The sequence below is a fragment of the Myotis daubentonii genome, chromosome 14 (assembly GCF_963259705.1).
Source record: "Myotis daubentonii chromosome 14, mMyoDau2.1, whole genome shotgun sequence".
NCBI classification, from domain to species: Eukaryota; Metazoa; Chordata; class Mammalia; order Chiroptera; family Vespertilionidae; genus Myotis; species Myotis daubentonii.
Genome location: NC_081853.1, coordinates 45828293 through 45853594, shown reverse-complemented (window position 1 = coordinate 45853594; position 25302 = coordinate 45828293). Strand labels below are relative to the sequence as shown.

Here is a 25302-nt window from a genome sequence, read left to right as displayed (position 1 = left end):
CATCTGTGTGGCTGAAAACTCGGGAATCTGATCCAGATTGGAGTCAGCAGTAGTGCTGGGACCACCGTGAGGGCCTCCAAGCCGTGTCCCTGCTAAACTGGCCAGATGCGGCATTTAGAAACATTGGCCCACTGCCCAGAGGCCCTAGAGAGAAACCTGAGATTGCCCCATTTCCTCCTCTCGGACTGAGGGATACCCTTTGAATAGGTGAAGAATCTTGGAGGAATCATTTCACAATGTATGCGCATTCACAGTTGCACACACTGGAGGAATCATTTCACAGTGTGTACAGTGTACAATATATTGAAACCTCACATTGTACTCTGTAAATGTATATACTTTTTATTGGTCAGTCATACCTCAGGAAAGGTGGGGAAAAAAGAAAAATAAAACAAGAACAAAAAGAATCGAAGGAAAACAACAAAACAGTATTTTGTCTCCGAAGATCCCATTCACTTTGCTCACCCATCAGTTTAGTTCTCTGCTCTGAACCCCAGCAAGAGAAATAACTTGTGGGAGAAACTGGAAGGACCCAGGAGTGCTCAGACACAGTGTAGGAGGGGTCCCCTGGAGCACACGGGCTCCCGATCAGTGTTTTCCCACAGGAGCATGACAGTGTTTGGGGGTAACGTAAGTCTTCCATGGGCAGGCTTCGTGTGAGCACTGTGAAACGGTGGTGCCTTTGACCTTCAGACATACACGCAAAGAGCACCCTGAAGTCCTTGCAACCATGCCAAATGCTGAGACTCCTTTCCCCGTGCCCCCTAGAGAACTGGTACGAACCATGGCTGAAAATTCCCAAGTAACTTCTCATTGTAAGGAACACTATAGGGATCTCCCAACACGGGCTAAAATCTGGGAGTTGGCCCACAACAGTTACTGAGGAGCTGTGAGCTCAGACGGCTGCTGTGGCACAATGGAGTATTGGATGTTTGCTTTATAGGGTGTGCACAACGTTTACTGTGTCCCTCCTTCAGCTACAGCTTTCGATTCAGTTTGGTTTATTGTTATGACTGTTCATGTCTGCTGCCTTGAATACATGGCTGACATTAGGGTGATTGGAATGGCTGTCCTCGTCATTTCTGTGTTGTAAACACCAAATGTGAGGCTGTGTTCTTGGGTCTTGCTGAGATTTGAAACTTTGTTTTTGTGGCTTTGCTCCTCTGTGTTGGAAAGGGTAAAAAACAGGCAAGGTCTCAGGTTGAAGCACTTTTCTTCTTGTGCATGTCTGATTTTGCAATATCTGTTAGAGGACAATAAGGCTGAAAATCTATATTTGAGAAAAGGTCCATCCAGTCCAAGTGCAGCCTATTTCTCCATGTTTTGCCAAGCTGAAATGATCTCTTAGTTGCATATGATTTCATGGGCTATAGCCCACCAGTTTTACATAATTTAAGCTTGGGAGACTTATACCAATGCACTCACTTCTAAATTATAGGGAACAGATATCGGGGGAAATGCTTGAAGGTTGTGCAGAGGAGTAAGAAAAGAATTTGACAGGTGAGGAATAGGAAATATGTTGAAAGAAGCAAATGGATTCTTTAAACAATCAAAACAAAGAGTTTTCTTGTTTCCTGAGCCATGGGTAAGTGTTTTTGAACACTTTATCAGGTTTTATGATTCGCAGAAAAGTTGGCTAGTAACTTCTTTGAAGGTCACTGGTTTATTTTACTGTGGAATTGACATAAGCAATTTGAGAAGGAGAGATTCCCAATCTCCATCCTCTCTCGAAATTGTTTTTCCTGTCTAAAACACCTCTCATCCTTCCATCACGTCTCCCAGAGTCCTAGTTAAGAGACTGTCATTCTCCCTGTTTCCAAACTTGCATCATGATAACAAAAACTCGAGGTGCCTGGTAAATATATAGACCACCAACCTTATCTCATTGAGATTCAAATCCAGTAGCTCCGGATTGGGGTCTGAATCCAGGTGATTTATACCTTCAGGCACATTTGGGAAACAATATTGCTCTTCAATGTTCCTTTGATAAAAATGTAAGTGACAGGTCAGCACAAGAAGACTATTTCATTTTGGACACAAGCTCATGAATATGGGGACAAATGACCTTTTCACTACATGACCTTTCCATGTATCCAAAGAAGTGAGTTTTAACTTACAAAATATTTCTGAACTCTGAAAAATACTTGCACTTACTTACAAAATACTTTACACAACACACAGAAATTTCTAGAACATAATGGAAACATCCCTGCACACAATTTCACAACGCAGAGTACTAACCACTATACGATCACGGCGAGCTACTGGGGACCTACAATATATAATTTCAATGGAAAGCTTCTCTCCTCGCCCCCCAGACCCCAACCAAACTACCAAGATGATCGACATCTGTCTTAATTTTTAAAGGAAAAAATATATACTCTGTCAATGTTGGAAAGAACTTGGAATTAAATTGAGGAATAATATGGGAGTGGCACACATGAGGTGCAAGATTGGATTTCTAAGGCTGCGAACACACAATGTCCCAATTATTTAAACACAGTTTAGAATCTAGATGCTTTGGGGAAAAACGATGAATGGCAAGTCATGTTTGCACAGCACTTTCAAACGCTCACCTCTCAAGAGATAACACGAAGCACAGTAATAAAAGACCAGGTGTGAATGTAAATTGACTAAGAACAGATTCATTTTAAGAAGTTAATAATATGAGTTCATATTATTGAGTGCCTAGCAGATGCCAAATTCTGTGCTTGGTGCATCCAAATATATTATTACATTGAGTCCACATACTAGTAACAATCCTACAAAAGACTGCCAGTGTTTAACAGAAGAGGAATGTGAGTCCCAGAGGAGTTAACTATCTTCCCAAAGTCACATAGAATTTCAGAAATTCGGTCTCTCTTCTGTTGGTCAATGTATGGTTAGTCTAAACTATGTAACAGCAGCCAAACTAACCTATAAAAATTCATTTTAAAATTTATATACCAATAAAACTCTCAAAATTTATTCTTCAGTTTTTACTCTGCCTTGCCCACCCAATGCAATACAAGATTTGAAGATTATTATTCGTTTAGCCTTCTCAAAGAATGATTGCTTTCTTGGAGAAAATGAAATGTAGATTTAAGTAAACTGAAATTGAGAAGACATCTCTCAAATCTGGAGTTTGAGGAACATGGTTCATTAGGGGAGGATTTAGTAAAACACAAATCTCTCTAGATGTTTTAGAAGCTCTGAATGATATTGCTGTCTAGAGTCATAGTGGAAATTTATATAGTTCTTTGTCTGTCATATTTGCTGCAACGAATCATCTCCTTTAAATATGGGTTTGTCCTCTCAGCCATTCTGGTTGCTGTGTTACCCCGTATTGACAAGTGATAAATGTGACTATTTCACCCTCACAGCAAATGATGGAAAAGGTTGTATAAAGATCCTAAAGTCTAGGACTTTTTAAAAAAAATATTTTTATGGATTTCAGAGAGAGGGAGAGAGAGAGAGACATAGAAACATCAATGATAAGAGAGAATCATCGATCGGCTGCTTCTTACACATCCCAGTCTGGGACATTTTAAACCATTTATTCTTATAATCTCTGGACTAGACTTTGAAGAACTGATATAGAGGTTTCATGATCAGGCCCATGGTTTCACTGAAGTGCCATCATAACTGAAGCAGCTCTGAGTTTTAACAATTGGGAAATGTTTAGGTAACCTAGAGCACAGTGGCATGGTGGGACACAAAACATCCTTCAAAATGGAGTCAAGACCATGCCAGTAGGCAGAAATGAGTGTGCAGTGTAACAAGAGGATCCATGCTTCAAAGGATATACACCCCCAGGAGCTCAGAGAGTTACAAGAGAGCAGCAGTCCTCCTCCGAGTGTGGTCTTCAGCCTCACGCAGATCCGTGAAGTTGGTGGTCCCAGTGTGCTATCAGAAAAGCATGGAAATCCAGAGTTACTATTTAGAAACTTTTATAACAACAGGGTAATTACTGTTGAATTTTAAAGGTAAAAGAACAGCCCAGCCTGTTTTGCTCAGTGGTTGAGAGTCAACCCATGAACCAGGAGGTCACAGTTCAATTCCCAGTCAGGGCATTTACCCGGGTTATGGGCTTGATCCCCATTAGGGGGTGTGTAGGAGGCAGCCAATCTATGATTCTCTCTCATCATTGATGTTTTGATGTTTCTCTCTCCCTTTCCCTTCCTTTCTCTCTGAAATCAATAAAAACATTTAAAAAATAAAAATTAAAATAAATAAAAGAACAAAACTGGGCTTGTATTTTTTATTTAGTTATTCAGTTTTATTTAGTAATTTACTTTTATGGTATTTCACAAAAGTATGTATGGAATGCATTGGAAAAAACAACTTCCTCATGGATAGTTTAGAAACACTTTATGTATTGAAAAAAATGCGTTGCTGCTAACATTAAATATGTGACACATTTTTTCAAAAGAAATGTCTTTTTACGGATATTGAAATTTTATTTTGATAAAGAGGCAATTATGGTGCCTGGTCAGTTACTTGTTATTAAATGACTATACTTGGCCAGAATGAGAGCATTGTTTTATTTTTTTCCCCCGTGGATTTAAACAACTTTTAAATATCAAATGCTATTTCATGCTGCAGGGGTGTGACAACAAAATTCAGTTTAAATGACTAAATCATTGCCGGAACATTATTGACGGGGTGGGGAGGGGGGCAGCAATCCTACAGAAATGTGTTGATTAGGTTCCTGTGCAACCAGATAGAAATGTCAGGATCCTCCTCCACTTACGATGCGGGGACCAGTGCACTGAGGCATGAGAGAAGAAGTTGATTTACAATTCGAAGGAAGAGCAGCAGTAAAATAATTGAGAGCCGGAAAGCAATCTCACTCCTGCCAAATTGCTTTCCTCCATGCATACTCCATTTAGGGACGCTCTTTGGATACTCACATTTAGTTTGTGCATATTTCCTCTCCCCTGTGAATGAATATTCCGTCCTGTTGGATTAGGGCTGTTTCTCGGCTGTGATCAGCAAAAGAAAATATTCAGGTGACCCAGCTCTGCATTATGCCTGGAGCTTTATAAACGGGAGATGGTTGTTGATATATTTTTAAGGACGAAGGCCTTACACGGCCTGTCAATGAGAATCTTCTCGTTCCCTAAATTGCACAAGCCCGGGTTCCTTTCAAATAAGCTTTAAGTTGAGTTTGCGGGGATCGGACATGTGAAGGCAATTTGCAAATTGTAAGGAGTTGGTACAATATTTGTTAACAAGAGCCACTGCTGCTACCACAATTATAATTTGTGGCAGAGATTTAATGAATATCGACCTTGGTGTTGCTGTGTCTTTCTTTGCCCATGAAGTATTCATGGACAAGGAAGGCCTTCCCCTCCTGCCTAGGAGTAATTTCCTCTAGGAATTAATCTGATATTCATGGATACATACATAAAATGTGTGTGGTGTTGTCAAACCCTCACTTAATTGGCTCCCTGAGTCACATAGATATCGAGTCATTTATTTATAATTGTTGGAAGTCGGTGACAAAACTTGGCTGAGAAGTTTGATTCTTATGCCATTGTTTGGCCCATGGAAGAATATTCTTATGCCTTGCACAAGAGCAAGAATTTAAAGATTAAAAAAATAACTTTATATTGAAATATGGAGGGGCCATCTTTCTTTTAACCTTCCTTGCTCACATTAGAAAATATTTTTGCTTATGAGAAATGCAATCCGAACAGATTTATTTTGAAGATTGCCTCATGTGAGCCTCCGACACATCCACGAGCTGGAATCAAAAATCTAATGCTCTCCAAAGATAAGGCGTGAAATAACATTGGGGGGAAGAATAGAGGTATGGAAAGGTAGTCAGAAATAGACAATGCAAATTAGCTTTGAGCACATGCCTGTTTTAAATGTAAAATTGGCTATAAGCCGGGGCCAGTTATACCCTGAGTAGCTAGGGGATGAATGTGAAGGGAATTTTGATGCCCTTCCCCCCAAAAATCTACAGAACCACAATCTGTGTGCTCTAAGATTGATAGTCTCTGATTTTCCTGGCCGGACATTTATCCCTGGTGAACCAGGGCTTCCCAATATTGATGACCACTGGTGCTGTGGTGCTTTTCTCCCCTATCTTCACTTCACATCAAGAGGCCTTTTGTTCTTTACATTAAAAATAAATGTGCCTTTGTCATTAGCCTCAGTCACACCACAGTTCTGCATTGCTCTGTGACCAAAAACAAGGATTTTAAGAGCCATGAATGACAAATGGTGGGTTAGACGTTTAAATCACATGGGGTTGTGCACATACATGCACATACATATATACGTACTAGTATGTGCACCACTCACATCCACATCTACACCAGAAATCTCCTACCTAAGGTGATAAGGATTGGCCAGTTAAAGCAAATTACCCTAGAAAAACATGCGATGCATACATCACTTAGACATCTTAACTTAAAACACATCTTTCTATGTGCCTTTATTTCCCCACCTTTGATGGAAAGGTTGTCTCCGCCCCGTCCCTCACCTCCCCCATCAAATGAAGATTTCCAAACGCTTTCCAGAAGCAAGTGAGGCTTTTCCTGAGTAGAGGTCTGATGGTTAAAGGGCCTCCACTGTTTTCATAAACTACACCCTTGAGACATCACCTTTCCTATCCAGCTCAGGTTTCTTTAAGTGGTGTGAGTGCATGGGTGCCTGTGTAGCCATCTGTGTGCAGAACCAGCCTGGACTCTCAAGATTTTATTTTAAAGCTTTTAAAGTTCTCCTACCACACCTTACTTTATATCTAGTCTTTCCAAAGGATTCAACTTAGTTTTTATGGCATTAACCTTTCATTTACTTACATATAATTTCACTAGATTTTATAACTCTAATAACAACTGAAACTTGCATTAAGAGCTTTGGAAGAAAACCCAGCTGATGCTTGGAGTGTTCAACGTCAAGTGTTGCTAACAGATATGTGTAGGCCTCCTGGAGTTACCTACTAGCTTCAGCTTTCAGCATGTACTGAACTTTTGTCACCAAATTTTGCAAAGAGATATGAGGTGGTTTATTTAACTCTGGTTTTCTAATCTCTAAAAAGCTCAGAATAAAGTTTGTGACACATTTCCAAGTATTTATAGGACATGGTGGTTCACATTTTCTTCCTACCTTAACCTCTGACTTTATCTTTTTTTACTTGTTTTTTTCTTTTACGCTCACAGATTTTCTTTTCGTGTCCCATTAGACCAGCGGTTCTCAACCTGTGGGTCGCAACCCCTTTGGGGGTTGAACGACCCTTTCACAGGGGTCGCCTAAGACCATCGGAAAACACATATGTAATTACATATTGTTTTTGTGATTAATCACTATGCTTTAATTATGTTCAATTTGTAACAATGAAATTGGGGGTCACCACAACATGAGGAACTGTATTAAAGGGTCACAGCATTAGGAAGATTCAGAACCACTGCATTAGACTAAGGGAGCTCCAATCTTTTGCTAGAATAGCAATGTGATTGTGCTTAATGGGTGTTTGCTTTTGCTGTTGTAGCCCATGTTCTGCAAGATTTATTTTCTAAAGGTAGCACATGAAGAATAGTGCACTTAGTTAAAATTATCCTTGAACATCCCTTGAGAAGGCTCTGTGGCTCAGCCCAACCCATCATATCTCCAGAGGTCTAAAGCCCTCAGTTTTTCCATCAGTTTTGGAATAGATCAAGATTACGTGGAGTGTCAAAGGAAGTGGTTTGGCGTGTTTTCAGGGGGGTATCTGGCAAAATGTAGGTATATTTAAAACTAGAGGGGTGTGGGATGGTCACACAAAGGCTCGTGAGAACTGACATGTATGCCTCTCACCTAAGGAATTTTAAAGCACATTGTGCCTGGTATTATTTATAAATATATTCCTCCCTTATGGATTAGCTAGGTCTCATCTTACTGAGAAAATTAAGACAGAAACTCATTATGTTTCCTTTCCACATATTCAATAGGACATGCCAAGAAACTTTTACAGCAGTAAAATAAGATGAAAATGGAAAACCTTTGCTTGCATTTCTGAGCCAGGAAGAACACACTCTTAATGTTTTTTTTTGTTTTGTTTTGTTTTTTGGGGGGGTTTTTTTGTTGTTGTTTTTTAAGATATATTTTATTGATTTTTAAAAAATATATTTTATTGATTTTTACAGAGAAGAAGGGAGAGGGATAGAGAGTTAGAAACATCGATGAGAAAGAAACATCGATCAGCTGTCTCCTGCACACCCCCCACTGGGGATGTGCCCGCAACCAAGGTACATGCCCTTGACCAGAATCGAACCTGGGACCCTTCAGTCCGCAGGCAGACGCTCTATCCACCGAGCCAAACTGGTTAGGGCCACTCTTAATGTTTTTAAGTTGGTGTTTCAAAAATTAATAACTTCACTATTTCAAGTTTATAAGTTAGTTCTTGGGTGGTCACACTGCTGACGTGAAAATGGACTCATTTTCTCATGTGTTCTTAAATTGAAGTAATTTCTTCAAACCTTAAACTTTTAGAGCAGTGTGTGCGTTCGGATTATCAGGGCCCGTTCCCATGTTAGCTGGAAATCTTTAAAATATGGGCTTCTTAATTTATTAGTAACTCGGCACCTCTTAATAACAGACAGAGTGTTTACACTTCACATATGTCCTATTAATAAACTAATAAACTGTTAGTCTTCAAAATAGACCTACACATAATACCAGTATTAGTGTTTTTCTTGGTAGACTATCAATGCAAGGCTGTTATTTTGTGGGATTTTTCTCCCCCAATCTATACTTTTTTTTAATTCAAGATGCCTGAACTGGAGTATTTTTTTTTTAGTTCAGACAAATTTGGGAATATAGCATTTGACACTTTTGAGACCGTGATGCCTGAGGACACCTTATTTGGTTTTAATGAGGCAGCATTGCATATGCTGTAGGTTTCAGAGTGGGCTTGGGTGAGACTGCCTGGTTTTAAATCTTGGCTCTCCCTTTTACTGAACACAGTAAATTATTTATGTAATCTGTGCGCCTCAATATCCTCATCTATAAATGTGCGTATTAATAGCAGTATCTCCCTCATGGGGTTATTAGGAAGATTAAATGAAATGGTATATTTAAAGCACTGAATCAGTCCTCATGTGTTATAAGTTCTCAATAGATTCTTATTCATGTCAACCTTGTTGTGTACTGGGGAATGGGATCCACACCAGTGGGTGCCCAGTACATATCAAATGACTGGTTAAAAGGAATTGTGATGCTTTGCTGCTCTGGTCTTTCACCTCCACCCATCCTCTGTCCATGCAGGTGGCCCCAGCCGTGAAGGAGAGGATGATGAAGACGGGAAGCCTGATGCTGGGCTATCAGCCCCACCGCGGGAAGGTCAACTTCTTCCGCCAGGTGGTGATCAGCCCTCAAGTGAGCCGGGCGGACATGGACTTCCTCCTGGACGAGATAGACCTGCTGGGCAGAGACATGTAGCTGTGGCTTTTGGTCCCCCAGAGGCACGGGTCTGTCCTGGGGAGGGTTACAGATCCAGGATGTCTGGGGACAGGCACATAGGCGATTACAGCCCTTCTCATGAGAAATAGGAAACAGCCCATCCAGGCCCAGCAAAGCCAAAATGCTAAGCGAATAGTGTTTAGGACTCTAGCTGCCTGGGCACAACTGTTGCTGTAAAAGAGGAAGTGAAAAGTGAATTTTCTCAAGGATTATTGCTGGGACCGAGAATTGTAGAGAGTTTAGCAAATATCATGTGGTGCCTGGAATCGAAGGTTTTGTTGCTCTTTGAAGAATGTCTAAGTTAATAGTTTAAAGCTGAGGTTCTCAAAGTGCAGTCCCTAGACTAGCAGCATGAGCATCACCTGAGGACTGGTTTAAAATGCAGATCCTTAGCCCCGCCTCCTACCTGCTGAATCAGAAACTCTGGCGCCCAGTGGCGCCCAGTCTTCTTCTGCGTTGTAAGGAGTCTTTCCGGGTGATTCTGAGACAAGGTAAGACCTGAGAACCAGTGGTTTACTGAAACCTCGTAATGACTGAATAATTGCTCTGATGTTTTGCCAGCAAAGGAATATCGAATATTTCAGTGGTCCCTGAGCCAGGCTTTGAGAATATAGCTGTGGCATTGGTAGCACAAATGTTTAGGTGTGTCAGAAGTATACCAGAGCTATTTTTGAAAGAGAAGCTACTTAAGATGTTTACTTTATAAAGATATATCTTTTATGCGGGCTGAATGTTTATTCTCAAAAGTTGAAATTAACCATTATCCTAAATTATTTAGAGAGAAAAATAAAGACAATCTGTTGCATGGCCCTTTAAATCAAAGCAATAATCCTAATTTACTTCTGAAAATCATTGTATCATTAGTTTGGCATAGACACTAGATATATGTGTCTCTAACTATGTACCTTTTTTGGCTTGAGGGGCCCATTTCTTAGCTGGTTCTCTGCTTGTAGGAAATAAGCAGAATGGAGTCCACAGTGATACATTCCCTTTCTCAGGCTTTGAAATGTTAGTGTCGATATTTAAATGGTTCATATTGGGCAGAGAATCTGGGAATTAGAAACCTTCAGTGCAAATACCTCCTCCATTTTCCCTGGGAGTAGGTGATGGTAGTTCTGTCTTTATCCTGCCCTTAGATATCTAGGAGAATCTTATTTAACTGAGAAATAAGCAAAATGCAGAGGTATGGTTGCAGAGTTCAACTAGGTAAAATTACGAATCTAACTAGAGCACCGATTTGGAAAGCAAATGATTGGAAAGTTAGACTTAGCACATGAATTAACCTTCGGTACTCCATCATTAACTTGTGTCGTTTAAATTTTGAAGAGTAAAAATCAGATGTGTATGTACTCTGCTTTTATTCCATTTGTGGGTGTGTGGTTTCTTTGTATCTCCACTGAGCAAAGAATTACTTCCGTTTCTGGTGACAGGGATTTGTGCTCTGCGCATTCCATTTCTCATTGCCTTTTGTTTTACTATCCTTATAAAATGTTCCTGGAATGGACTTTTGCAGTAATCTGGGTCTCATAAAATAAAAAGCTACATTAGCACACACTTAGTGTTGTTTTCTTTTCCTGTTATTTCCTTTTTACTAAACGAAACCAACACAGTTTAGAAGTGATGTGGGCTCCGTTGGCATTTTAGCTAAACAATTGAGTAGGTTGCAACCTGTTTTTAGTTGTTCACACCTTGAATTAAATGGCAACAGCAGCTGTAGCAAAGTGTGGACTTGCCTCTTACTTAGACCTTTTTCTTCTCCTGGGCAAGGTAGGGACGGAAACTCAGTAGCCACAGCTCAGCCTCAGCTGCGCGTCGTGTGAGAGATGCAAGTTCCTTGATCAATTAAAAAGCAGCTGCTACCAGGTAGTTTGAAATTTCCATTTAGTTCTTTAAATGTCAAGATGTATAGCACAATCAGGTATTGACAGAATGGTCAAGAATGATTTTTGTATAAAAGATTAATTATAATTCATTCACTCATTAAACGTATTGATAGTGGTGCTACTGTGTTCCAGGCAGTTAGCTCGGTGCTGGGATAGGTATTTGTATGTGTGCAGTGAATGAAATAAAAAAGGTCCCTGTTCTTCTGAAGCTTTTAACCTACTTGGGGCAGACAGTCAACAAGTAAGTATGTAACAGGTCAGGTGGTAGTAAGTATTTTGAAAGTGAGAGCGGGGTGTGCTATTGGGGAAAAGTGGGTTAGGCAGGGTCTCTCTGTAAAGTACCATTTAAATGGAGACTAAGAAAGTAAAGGAGAGAATCATTGGGTATCTGGGGGAAGGGTGTTCCAGGTGGAGGGCATGGTGAGCTGCAGGCCCAGGGAGCTACACGCATGGTACTTCCGAAGACAAGCATGGAGGTAAGCACGGCTCGCGCAGAGGGAATCATGGGGTGAATGGTGGGTGAGGAAGTCAAAGAAATATCTGGGAGTCAGTACACTGGGCCTTGTAGGTGGGGACTTGTTAGATGGAAACACATTAGAGAATCTGAAGAAGGTATTGAATGATTCAACTTATATTTTATTTATTTTTAATTGAATTTACTGGGGTGTCATTGGCTCACAAAACCATACAGGTTTCAAGTGTACAACTCAACAAAGTATCATCTATACACTGTGTCCTGGGCCCATTGCTCCAAAGTCACTTTCCTTCCCCATTCCCCCCGCCCTTTGCCCACTTCCACTTCTCCCCCACCCCCTTTCCCTCTGGCTATCACCACACTTTGTGTCTATAGGTTATGTATATATGTTTCTTTTAATCCATTCACCTTCTTTCATCAAGCCCCCCAACACCCTTCCCCTCTGATAGCTGTCAGTCTGTTCCATGTATCTATGCCTCTGTTTCTATTTTGTTCATCAGATTATTTTGTTCACTAGATTCCACATTTAAGTGAGGTCATATGGTATTTGTCTTTCTCTGATTGGCTTGTTTCACTTAGCATAATAATCTCCAGGTCCACCCATGCCATCACAAAAGGTAAGATTTTCTATGTTGCTTTGTTTTGTTTTTAAATGGCCGAATAGTATTCCATTGTGTAAAATGAACCACAGCTTTTTTATCCACTCATCTACTGTTGGGCACTTGAGCTGTTTCCAGATCTTGGCTATTGTAAATAATGCTGCGATAATCATAGGAGTGCAAATACTCTTTGGAATTAGTGTTTCAGGTTTCTTCAGACAGTTCCCAGAAGTGGGATCTCTGGGTCAAAAGGCAGTTCCTTTTTTAATGTTTTGAGGAAACCCCATACTGTTTTCCACAGTGGCTGCACCAGTCTGCATTCCCAACTTTACATTTTAGAAGGATCACTGGGAATACTGTTTGGAGAGTAGGAGGTATGTTGGCAAGTGTGTACTCAGGGTGACCAAATAGGAGGCAATTGCAGTTGTTTGTACAAAAAATAATGAAAGTTTATACACTAGGGTTGTAGTGAAGGAAGAGGCTCAGTATTAGGCATTTAAAGGTAGAGTTGATGGGGTGGCTAATGGAGTAGAGTGTTCAAGGAGAAATAAAGAATTAAGAATAGTGTCATATCATATACTTTTGGCCTGGACAACAGCCTCCTTACTGCATCCAGACAGTGCTTTGGGGCATGGACCGATCTCCTCATCAAACTGCAACCTGATTAAAACACAAAACGGATCCCCTCTCTCACTTTCTTGGAAACTTTCATTGACTTTCTGTTTGCTCTTAGGATTGACAACTGCCAACTTTGCAGAAGACCATCAGCAGGCCTGTTGGTCAAGCAAAGCTAAGTTAATTAGCCCCATTGAGTGTGGGAGAGCATTGCCTTGAAAGACTCTTCTTGGTGTCTCAAAAGGGAGAGGTTGGAGGAGGATATTACAGGCTTCCGGTCTGTGCTCAAGGGGCCTACGGGGGGTCTTTCCAGGCAAACTGATTGGGACACAGTTCATCATGTCCTAGTGGAGAACTGGTGGGCACAGCCAGATGAGAATCTTGACCCATGCCCTGATGTGACAAGCAAGCTGTTTCTGCAGGTGAGGCAGTCTCTTGTCCTGATGGGAGAAGAGACAAGTCAAGAGTTTGTCTGGATAAATTGGCTGGCAGGAATTTGCTAAAGCAAACAGGAAAGTTGTTCATTGATTTACAGTCTTAACTTTCTGAGCAAGAATCTCCTGAAACAAATGGTTAAATCAGGTTGACATAAGTGATCTCAGTCCTGATAGGTAAGCTCTACAGAGGCAAGTGACTTCCATTTTCAGGATAAAGATCAAATTCTGCACGTGGCTGCCAAGGCCCAGCATCCTGCCAACCCCCAGTTTAACTTTAAGTTGTGCTGCCTCCCTCTTGCTGAGAGCCAGAAAAATGAGTCTTCTTTCAGATCCCACCCCACCCCCTGCCTCTTTACCCTGCATGCCAAAACCTTTGGATGTAGTACTCCCTCTTCCAACAGTGCTATTTCCCCTTCACCTAACTAAATATCTGCTTGCAGTTTATATTTCAGCTTGATTCGCAGTTCCTTGGAGGCGCCTTCTCTATCTGCCCTCCTTCTATCCAAAAGGTACTCTGCAGCAATAGAAGCTCTTTGTAATTTTCTTAAAATACACACATCACTCTTTGCAATTGCATATCTCTGTGCATTTTTAAAATTAAGATGTATTGTCCATTGGAGACTTAGCACATAATCATCACTCAATAAATAATTGTGAAAATAAGGAAGGTTGACATACAAACTGTGATATTGAATGTTTGGATTAGTAAATGTGCCCCTGAAGAAAAAGAGGAATGTTCCTCCTTAAAAAAGAACTTAGATTTGGCTTGTCACAGAATGATTTTCTTCTTTGGACAAGTATGATTTTGATATCTGAATATTTGCTCACAAGAATGTAAAACTAGAGCCATAACCACCTTCAGTTATCACAAGTTGTGGGTTGGTTAACATTTCACTAGCATTACCTGGAATAGACTCACACGTGAAATATTCTGCAATTCTGACTTATATCTGATAACAATATGGCTCATGTGGATGGGGAGTTTGAAACAATTTTTATTCTGCTATTTGAAGGCTTTGAGATTTCCTTGTGTTGGCCATTTCTGCTGGGGGAGGTTGTTGGGAGAACTATAGCCATAATCTGCTTCTGACCACTGGAAGCTACTGATTCCCAAAAGAGTCCAATAATCATGACGGGCAAATATGACTTAGGTTCATTCACAACAGATGAGGCCTGAGAAATGTCTCTTGGGGCACTGGGGCAACTCCTTGTTGAAATTCAGTGGGCAGTGGGCTCTGTGGATGGAGCTTCTCACCAGGTGCTCAGTGTGAAGGATGAATGATGTGATTCCTTGGCACAGAAGACACGAGATGCTCACTTAACTAGATCCTGGAGATGCTAGAATGTCTGACTTAGTCTCCACGTTGTTCCCATGGGCTGACAATTTAAGGCGCCACTCCAACGAGGTGTGGCTGTTCTCTGGATTATGACTTAACTTCAGTCTGCATGTTTCCTCCAGCTCTCCAGCACACTGGTCCCCAGCCTCATGGACGTTGCTCTGCGTCATAGTCCCCTTGTCTCCCTTCACCTGGGGAATCTCGGCTAGACTCGGTGATGTGGACATAAGAGGCCTTGTTCTGATTCAACATGTCTTCCTGCTTGCTTTGAGTCCACCACCAGCTTTTGAAATTCAAAAAGGCCTTTTCTTCTTTAACAAACCTACCTAGAAATCATCATGCCCTCCTAGGTCATTCCCCATGATCTGGCCTGAGTGGGCATGCGAAGGCACATCATGAACAAGAAACTTACTCGTATGTTTATCTCCCAAGCCCTATTCAAAACCTCCAGAGTCTGATAGATTTAGAAATCCGGACATTTGGGGGATTTTTAGAAAGCTAGTAAGATGGATATTATGTGAGACCCTAAAGTGCGGTGTAGGTGACATCCCCATTATTAAACACATTAATATTTCTGCCAAATAACATAAATATTCACCCTAAGTGGGATGAGGAACAACTATAAGTAGCCTCCCATTAGATTTAGAATCTAAGTGAATGAGGACATTTTTCTAGTATATTTTTTTCAGAGCTCTTTGATTCGAAATAGCAAATAAAGGATATGGACCTGCATTATCTCATTCCAACTAGAAGCACCGTTGTCTGCCATTTTGTTCTCTTTTTGGTATTTTGTCGGTGCTGTTAGCCGTGAAAGAAGCTGTTCTCCCGTCAGACCTAGGAGATTTAGGAAATGGTTGAACACAGATTCAAGAAAACTATCAGATGGAAGTGTGATTCCCTTTATTATACTTGAGGCTGTGCAATGCATACAAATAAGCCTGATGTTCTTTTGTTGCAGGATGTGAACATTCCCTCTCATTATGGAAAAATAATCAATTGCTTCTTCTTCCCTTTCTTTCAAGCATTAGAGAGATGGAATGCAAATATGTCCTCCTCTGGGGAAGGTTTGAAGATTAAGCAAACTAATTACTTAGTTGCTAATAATTCAGGCTCCAAGTTGATAGGGTACCAAAATCTGTTGAGCAGAGAGCGGGAGCAAAGCTTGGGCAAAGAAAAAGGTAGGAAGTCGAGAATTCCTAGGACTTAAAGGAGTGACAGTCATGAGCATCTCTAGAGAGTGGGGCCCCTGCCTGTTTCTCCAAGGCAAGGAGCTGAGGGCCTGGTGGGTTTTAAGAAAGTAGCCCATGGTGCCCCAGGAAGCAAATTTAGACCTCTGGCCCTCAGGTTCCCCCACGAATAATTCCAAGTCCTCAAAGCAGTGGTTCTCAACCTTCCTCATGCGGCGACCCTTTAATACAGTTCCTCATGTTGTGGTGACCCCCAACCATAAAATTATTTTAGTTGCTACTTCATAACTGTAATTTTGCTACTGTTATGAATCATAATGTAAATATCTGATATGCAGGATGTGTTTTCATTGTTACAAATTGAACATAATTAAAGCATAGTGATTAACCACAAAAGAAAATATGTAATTATATATGTGTTTTCCGACGGTCTTAGGTGACCCCTGTGAAAGGGTTGTTCGACCCCCAGAGGGGTCGCGACCCACAGCTTGAGAACCACTGCCCCAAAGGCAAAGAAGCCGGGGAGAGGCAGACCTGAGCAAGGGCAGTAAGTGGGATAATGGGTCTCTCAGGAAACCAGCTTCACTGACAACCGAGAACCAGCAGTCCCCAAAACTTTGCCCCTTTTCTCTGCATAAAACCTGGAGCAAAGGTAAAACCTTAGGAGTTAGTGGGGAAGGTGGTCCCCAAAATAAGAGCTGAATTTCTCACAGGCCCAGCAGGGTAGAGCTTCAGATTAAAAATGAAGTAGGTTTATAGAAAAATAAGACATGTGACATTTCTTACACACCTGAGTTTGTAATCTGAGGATACTAACCACTACAATTTAATTAGAATGTTAAATTTTACATTCTATAATGTCAGTTATAATGGCGACTGATGCCTCTTAAAAACAAGATTCCAGAATGGCTTTCTGGTTTGATTCATTTTAAGAAAATGATTCCAAAATGGTGAACTGGTGAGATCAGCACACATACACACACACACACACACACACACACACACACACACACACACAGAGCACCACACCCACACACGCAAATGTTGGGCAGCAGGCCATTTTTGGTTCATCTATCCCCTTCCACTTTTATTTAGCAATATTTTATTTTAAATTTCTTACTATAATTGACACAATATTCGGGGGTACAACATAGTAATTAGACATTTATGTAACTTACAAAGTGATCCCCATAATAAGTACAGTGTCCATCTAATACCATGAATCCTTATTACACCATTATTGACTGTATTCCCTATGCTGTACTTTACATCCCCATGACTGTTTTTATAACTGGTCATTTTTGTTTCTTAATCCCGTCTCCTTTTTTAAACAGCCAACCCTAATCCCCTCGCATCTGGCACCCATCCCTTTGTTCTCCGTATCTGTGAGTCTATTTCTGTTTTGTTTATTTTTTTGGTTTTTTTTTAGATTCCACATATAAATGAAATCATGTGGTATTTGTCTTTCTCTGATAACTCGATTCTTACTACTCTCCCAGGTCAGTCCTGTCATTATCCCCATTTTACACACTGAGAATCCAAAACACAAAGTCCAGGGCTAGTCAGTAGCAGAGATGGGCTTTGAACCAAGGGCTCTGATACTAGAGGTCCCTGTTCTAGCAATGTTGATTTGACTATTCAGGCAAACGAGAATAAATTTCAAAGGCATTGTACCTTTTTGCATGGCCCTAGGACAGTGGGGCTCGGTTATTCTGTTGTCTGCCATCTTGGACATGAATGGAGAGGAGACATTGGGGGCAATTTCAGATGCTGTGTGCAGAAGTGACTTTTAATGATCGTGTGTGTGTGTGTGTGTGTGTGTGTGTGCATGCATGTGGAAAAGGCGAGAACATTTCACAGTGTATGCAATTTTAGCTTAATTACAAGAGGAAGAGTGTTAAGTTATTTTTAAATGCACCAAAGAGCAGGAGGTGTATTAGAATTAAATTACACCCTGTGAGGCTGATTGGCAGGCCATGTAATGTTGGAAAGTTCACAATCTTGTCTTTATCAGCTCAGTTTGCAAAGTAGGCCTGAAAGCTGTGTCCCCAAACCCATAGTCTGGAGCTATAACTATTCAAGTTAAAAAAAAAAAAACCTAATTGGAAATGTGATAAGCAACGATTAGGCAGCCCATTTCAGGAAGAAAATGAACAAAATGAGCAGATGCCAACTGCTGTGACTTCGGTGAAAAAGGATGGACACGGGTTTAAATGAAAGGTTTTCTGTCAGTCACCTAAGGAAGGCATTTCCCTCGGGGCTGCCCATTAGCATGTCATTTGCATAGAGAAGTTCAAACAAAAACCAGCACCACCAGCTTGAAACTCTTGGGCACAAAGAGCCTGCATTCAAAAGCTGCTGACTGGTGGGAGGAAGGGCGTCCCTGTAGAGGGCACTGGGAGTCTCACTGCCAACTGAGAAAGCCCCTGACCTTGCAGTAGTGAGAACTGAAATAACCCTGGCAAAATGGAGCCTGCAAGGGGTCAGAGGACCTTGGCTCCTGTTTTGGCTGAAGTTCTTGGGCTGGAGCCCAGACTCCATGTGCCTTTGAGGAATGACTTTCCCGGGGCTCCCTGATGGCCACAGCTCCCCTCCAGGGCAAACTGCATCCTCCTCCTCCCTGTTTTGAAGGCTAAGGAGTCAGCCCATCAGACTCTCCACCTTGTCCTCTAACTACAGCTGCATCTCCTGTTCAAGCAGGAGTGTGGACGCTGTGTCTGACTGTTTCTGTTCAAATCCCAGCCTAAAGACTGCTTCCTGGGGGCCTGTGAGCTTGATGTCCCTATCTGCCTCAGTTTCCTTGTCTCTAATATGGAGGAAAGACTACCTCCTAAGTGTGTGGTGAAGATTAAAGTAGATAAAGAAAATAAAACAGAGAAGCGTGTTTGGCACTTACTGAGTGCTCGATATATGTTAGCAATTAACATGGATTTGCCTCCTTGCGTGGAGCTAACATCAATCATTCCTATTCATATCCCCTGTAGTTGCCAAGAATAAATACCGTCATGTACTTAGTCCATTTAAAACAAATCAATTTGTTTTTAAACTCAGCTATATTTCAGGTAATAATATTTGTGAATGCCCAGGTGTAATATGTTTATTTTTCCTAATATACTTTAAAATAAAAACAGACCAACTGAAAGAATGTTTTCTAAGGTTGGCACCATCTGAAATACCAGGGCACATTTCACAGGTTAGGCAATGCTGTCCATACACAGTCATTTATCCCTCAGTGGTTCTCTCAGCAAGAATTGAGACAACACTTACCAGGCGAATGGAGAGCCAGTTGGGCAATAGAAATGGAAAAGCACCTTCCCTGTCCTCACTGAGCAAACAGACACGCAGGGGGGAGATGAGAACAATGAGAGCCCTGGAGATGGCGGGGGATGGCCGGGGGGGGGGGGGGGGGGGGGGCGGTTGGCCCTCATTCCACTGGGCAGGCCAGTTCCCATAGGAGACAGCATAAATAAAGAGAACCAAGCATCATTCCAAACTGTTACTCCAACTCATTCCAAATTCCCATTCTAAGACAACTTGGCTTTGCACCCAGATTCTACCTCCTGGAGATCTGAGGCTTCTTCCTGGAGTCCTCTGGGCATGATTTCTCATCTGTAAAACGGGCACGCTGTCCAGCTTGTGGAGCTGGTGGAGGATAGAACCTGCTCTCACAGCAGGTCCCGGCGAAGGAGAGTTTGCCCCAGGGGATCGATCCTCTTAGGACAGGGCCTTCCTCATGGGCAGGCCTGCGGTACATGCCCGGTTCTCCCCTGGGCGGTGAATGCTCTCTCGGGTTACCTTGAAACCTGCTTTGGGAAAGCAGCCCTTGGCATACTACACCAACTTAAAATTTGCCATAGGAAGGCTTTCCAAGGTCAAGACACAACTCCTAGAGCAGGGGTGGGCAAACTTTTTAACTCGAGGGCCACAATGGGTTCTTAAACTGGACCGGAGAGCTGGAACAAAAGCATGGATGGAGTGTTTGTGTGAACTAATATAAATTCAAAGTAAACATCATTACATAAAAGGGTACGGTCTTTTTTTTTTTTTTTTTTTTAGTTTTATTCATTTCAAATGGGCCGGATCCGGCCCGCGGGCTGTAGTTTGCCCACGGCTGTCCTAGAGCCTTGCATGTATTTCCTGTCACAACAGTATCCTGTATAGGTGGAGGCGCATAAGATCCCATTAGGAACTGAGGCATGGAAAGGTTATGTCACTTGCCCAGGTCAAATAGCTGGCAAATGGAGGAGCAGGTAACTATTAAAATTAGTAACCACTAAAATTGCCAACTACTCACTCAGATATGTCTCTAATGCCCACAGTAGTGTGGGACCACATCATCACCTAGCTCAGTGATTCTCTGCTAGAGCAGTTTCTGTCTCCCCCGGAAGACATTTGGCAATAATGGTGACATATTTGGTTGCCACAACTGTGGGGTGAGTGCTACTGGTATCTAGCGGGCAGCCTACAGTGCAAGGGACAGGCCTCTCCCCAAACAATCATCTAACACAGAATGTCAGTAGTGCTGAGGTTTAGAAGCCCTGAGGTAGGCATGACCTTCTTAACTCTGCAGAACCTTAACTGTTCAGCACCCAGCTGATAATTCGGAAGAAGCCACAGGATGTCCGATTCCAAAAGAGAAAGCTTCAAGTTGGGGCAGAAAAACCACATGTGCTTTGTCACCGGAAAGCAATGACCTTGAGCCAACTGCCCAGGGTACATTTGCCTGGTGATGCAGATAAGCTGGTTACAACCCTCAGGTGGGACACTGTGGCTGGGTAGAAAGGAAGAGCGACGAAGCATGACATCTGGCAGAAGTCGAAGATAGTCATCAGCCAGCTGCTCGTGTAGAGAAAGGTGGAAATAGAAGAAAGAGGCACATGCTCTTAAGCAGCAACTTTGGCTGAGCCACGCCCTGGGAGAAGCAGTCATGGGGATGGAGGCAGCTCCCTGGATGGTGGAGAGAGGGGCACTGGCTAAGCAGCCAGGGGATGCAGAGGGACCTGCCAGGGTCCTGGGAACGGGTAGGCCACCCACAGCGTCGGCTGCATCTCATGTTGTTGAACTGCTGCTATGAATGCTTTTTTTTTTTTAAGGGGACCTGAGGCTGCCAGTTGAAGAAGGATGTGAATGGAAAAGTTGGAGAGGATTATGTCTTGTGATATTTTTCTACATAAACTGCAAAATAACCAAGTGAGGCTACAGGGCTTGGCTACTATGAATAGGAACAGGAGACAAGAAGCTGACCTGAGTACTTTCGCTTTATTCAATCTAATAAACATTTTATTTATATAAAAGACGAATGATGCACAGTATGAAAATAAGTGCTTGAGACATTTGATATAAAAAGAGTATATAGCATTCACATTCCTATTTTAATACATTGAGTATGGCTGAAGTGTTCCATAAAAGAATAAAACTTTCCCTTTATGTAGAGTAGTAAAAAAAAAGTCAGTATTTTTAGGAACTACAGATTATTCCTTGGTCTTCTTCTTGAATAAGAAAAAAAACACATAAATCAAGCCACAGTATCATCTGATTCTACATTCCAGTTTATGCTGATGATGACCCAGAAGTGATAAAGCTCTTTGGAATCATTAATGGACCAGTATTCTAGAAATTCGCCACTAGAGGTCAATGAGCCACAGCTATTGGGCGGTGTCAACAAGCCTTAAAGTGCTCGGAATTTCTGGGCACTTCCCATGTATTGTAGCCAACCTGTCCTGAAGTTTCAGCCCCTCATACTCCCTCTTCCCTCTCCCACCCCCCTACCCCCACAGGACAGGGTGCCTAGAAGTTCCACCTACTCCAAACTTCAGTATGTCTGCTAAAACCCCAATGAGATGAGATTGTCCAAAATCCACAGAGCTGCTTTGCTCACTGCGAAGTCTCTAACATTCCTATATTTGGCAGAAAATAAGTAGCTTAAAAAAAAAAAAAGATTATTTGCAGCATTGACACTTGTTTGTGGAAGAACAAGTTTCCTATGGAGTATTAAAGCTCATTCTTTGTTCTTGTCCACGCGGATTTTCCTAACTTCAGACAGGACTCCTGTGTCCCACCCTCGAATCCTCACTAGGAGAATCTGCAATGTTGGGAAGGCTGGTGTGATAAGAAGATCATGAAGAAAACTTCTTAGAGGAAAGGACTCCCCTCCATAATACAGAGGGGAAGGAAACTCTTAATATAGAGACAAGAGAGACCTGGGCTAGCCGGACCTCTCAGAGGAGGTCCGCTTTAGTCCAAAAAGGCCAACTTCAAATCTTAACACCAGATGGGGAGAGGGAGGGGATCGGTCATAGTACACAGCCAGGGAATGATGCTTGCATGCACATCCCTTACAGGGGGCCTTGGTTCAGGGCGGGGCGGGGGTGGGCAGAAAGAGCAAATGTTTACATCAAGAAGTGAAGCAGCTTTATAAGTGCGTCCACACCATTTTATGAATGATGTGGGTCCGAGAGAACTGAAAACCATCTGCTGTCTATTCTCACTTGAGGATCCAGATTGTGTGTGTATGTGTAAAATCTCCAAATATTTAAAAACTGGCTCAATTTTGTGAAACGCAGCGCTGGCCAAGCAAAACACGTGTTCAGAGTGCCCGAGGAAGCAGTCCCGACTGGGGCAGGATCGCAGCTCAAATCCTTCGCACCAGACCAAGATACACTTGAGCACTCAGGAGCCCAGGAGACACAAGCTACTGGTGTTGCTTAGAAAGCTGGAGACTCACACCAAGCGTGTTGAAAAATTAAACACAAGGAACTCTGGGGAGATTTGATCCATTTTAGGAAAGGGAGAGGGCTGGGAGTGAATAAGAATAATATAGGTATGGGGGGGAATAATATATATATATATATATATATATATATATATATATATATATAATCATATTAGTAGAAGGCATAGCAATTTCATGGACAAGGAAATTTGTCCTGACTTTTCTGCAGCCAGTGAAGGCAAAAACAGGGCTCGAGAATATATAAACTACTCGAGATGGGGCCACATTTCTGCGCTAGTTGAGGAAGGTGGTTCCCAAGCCAGGTGTGAGGCCTGAAGCTCAAGTGAACAGTCCAGGAGAAACAATGGCACAAGGAGCCCCAGGATCTGGTCCCCAAACAGTGGGGCTCTTAAGTAGCTCCCTGGACAGATGAGGGCCCGCACACAGGGAATGATTTTGCATAAGCGAGTGCATCGTGGCCATAGCAGACTGTGGGACACGGAGCCTCTCTCCTAATGCCAGCCCCACCCTCCCCCTCCCCCCCATGTAGTCAGAGAACCACCCTTCCCTCGTGTGATTGTCAAGTGCTAATGTTGTCATGGATCCCTTCTTCTGTGCTCAGCTCTGGAGCTCTCCAATCAAACCATTTTCCTGGGAATACTAGATCTTTTTCTTTATCTCTTTCCAGAGTATGGCTGTATATATAGATATAGACATATATAGATATATATATAAAACATAGCTATTCCATATTTATATACAGGCATTAATAAAGTGCAAATGTTATTAGCTATTGTAAAAGTCAATCTCATTTCCTGAGGAACTGCTAACACAGCTTATCCCATGACAACGTCAAAGGCATAGAATGCTTCATGTCACCCACCCCGGCCAGCTGTTTCTGCTCAGTCCCATCGCTTCCAGGGAGGGGAGTGAGCCCTGGTTTTCCAGGAAGCATCCGTCGGCTAAGGAGCAGCTTCCGCTGCCTCTGTTCTTTGGACTTGGCCCAGCCTGCCCTGGAAGAGCTATTTGGTGGTGCCCAGCGAGCCATCTTCGGGAATCTTCTCCTCGGAGCAGCTCCTCCCCGAGAGTCTGTCCAGGTGCTCCAGCTCGCTGAAGCGCTCGGCCACACACTGGGCCGTGAGCCGGGCTTCTGGGTCGTGGTCCCAGCACTCAGTCAGAGTCTCACACACCATCTGGATGCCCTGCAGAGGAAGAGAAGTCCACAGGCAACATGAGCGGAGGTGTCGCTGGGCTCCACAGAGGGCCAGATGGTCTTTGTTCCTGCAGTGCAGGCCAGGTGGGAAAGAGCCCGTGCATTGAACCCGTTTCGACCGAGCACTCTCAGTGCGAGGCCAGCCAAAGGCATGCAGACCGAGGGGGCTGTGCAGGGGGCTGTGCATAGCTCTGGACACCTGTTGGACCTGTCCGCTCTGCTGCCTTTTGATCACAATAAGTCGTGAAATGGGGAGACAGCACAAGGACCCTCAGTAGGCTTCTGGGGTCCTGAGAATTCCCAGGAAGTGCCCCCGGACCATATCACGGGACCGAATACCAGTCAGAGCTGCCCCACTCCTCCCCAGCGTTAGGCTGGGCCCTGTGAAACAGTTGTTTTTGATTCCAGGCCTTTTCAGAGGGTTCAACCTGACCCCATAATGGCCCCATTCAAAAGGCACGTCCAGAAAATGCTGCCCAGTACCCTGGGGAGGGTCTTTTTCCAGGGCTTGAATGTTTACTTTGCATTGCAAATATTTTTGCTATTATTTCAAGTCCTTGTGGGAAATAAAGCAGGCCTGGGGTTAAACAGATAGCCTGTAGGCAGAAGGAGTGTGCCCTGAACAATTAGGCTCAACACTGTTATCTGTGGGGACTACTCACCAGGTGGGCCTGGTGGAACAGATGAATCCGAGCACTGCCCTGAGAACCAGCACGCTCCCCCTACTTGTAACTTTCCTGACACACCTCAGAGCCCCTCCCTGCCCTGCTGGGGATCACGTTCATGATGTTGGATTAATTGTATAATTCACCTAATTGACGGTATTGATTGATGGTCGTGTTAAGAGTGGAGTGTTATTGTTGGTACACAAGTAACATTTATTTTATTCTGACACTGTAATTACAGGCAGTAAATTAAATTAAATATTAAGCATTAACTTGAAATCAATAGGGCAACAAATCTCATTAAGGGGAAAAATGTATTATGCAAATTCTTTCCAGAATTTTATAATCATGAATCATGGCTTCATTACAAGAACTGTACAGTTTAGGAGGCGTGTTGGAAAGGAACAACACAAGTGCCTTCTGATTTCAGAGTTAACACCTAACAGTCACCTATCATCAGAGTCTGAGGCCTTGCCCGCGACCTCGGGAGCTCAGCTTTATTAGCTTCTGCCCTGGGAAGTAGCTCTAGGCCAGGACCCGGCCAGGCCAGGCCTCCTGCTCCATCTGGCTTCCCTCAGACCTGACTTCTTGTTTCTGTTTCTTACCCGAATTCATTCGCCTGCCCTTGGGAAAACCTGGGACAGTGCCAGCTTGCACTGGATGACGATTCACCCAAGGCAAGAGGAGGTTTTCCACATAGAAAGGACGGCTCTGTCCGTGACATGGGGCACACTGCTCCCTCTCATG

At 42.7% G+C, this 25302-nt stretch overlaps 2 protein-coding genes across 3 annotated transcripts in view; one reads left to right on the top strand and one right to left on the bottom strand.

The window, feature by feature from the left end:
- GADL1 (glutamate decarboxylase like 1) overlaps positions 1–9411 on the top strand; it is a 117134-nt gene extending 107723 nt beyond the window's left edge. The window contains exon 14 of the mRNA XM_059662923.1: positions 9238–9411. Coding sequence (XP_059518906.1) covers positions 9238–9411 — 174 coding nt within the window. The remainder of the gene's footprint in view (positions 1–9237) is intronic.
- An 11794-nt stretch (positions 9412–21205) lies between these two features.
- TGFBR2 (transforming growth factor beta receptor 2) overlaps positions 21206–25302 on the bottom strand; it is an 80402-nt gene continuing 76305 nt past the window's right edge. For both annotated transcript variants that reach the window (XM_059664141.1, XM_059664140.1), the window contains exon 7: positions 21206–23879. In XM_059664141.1, coding sequence (XP_059520124.1) covers positions 23700–23879 — 180 coding nt within the window. In that variant the 3' untranslated portion in view covers positions 21206–23699. The remainder of the gene's footprint in view (positions 23880–25302) is intronic.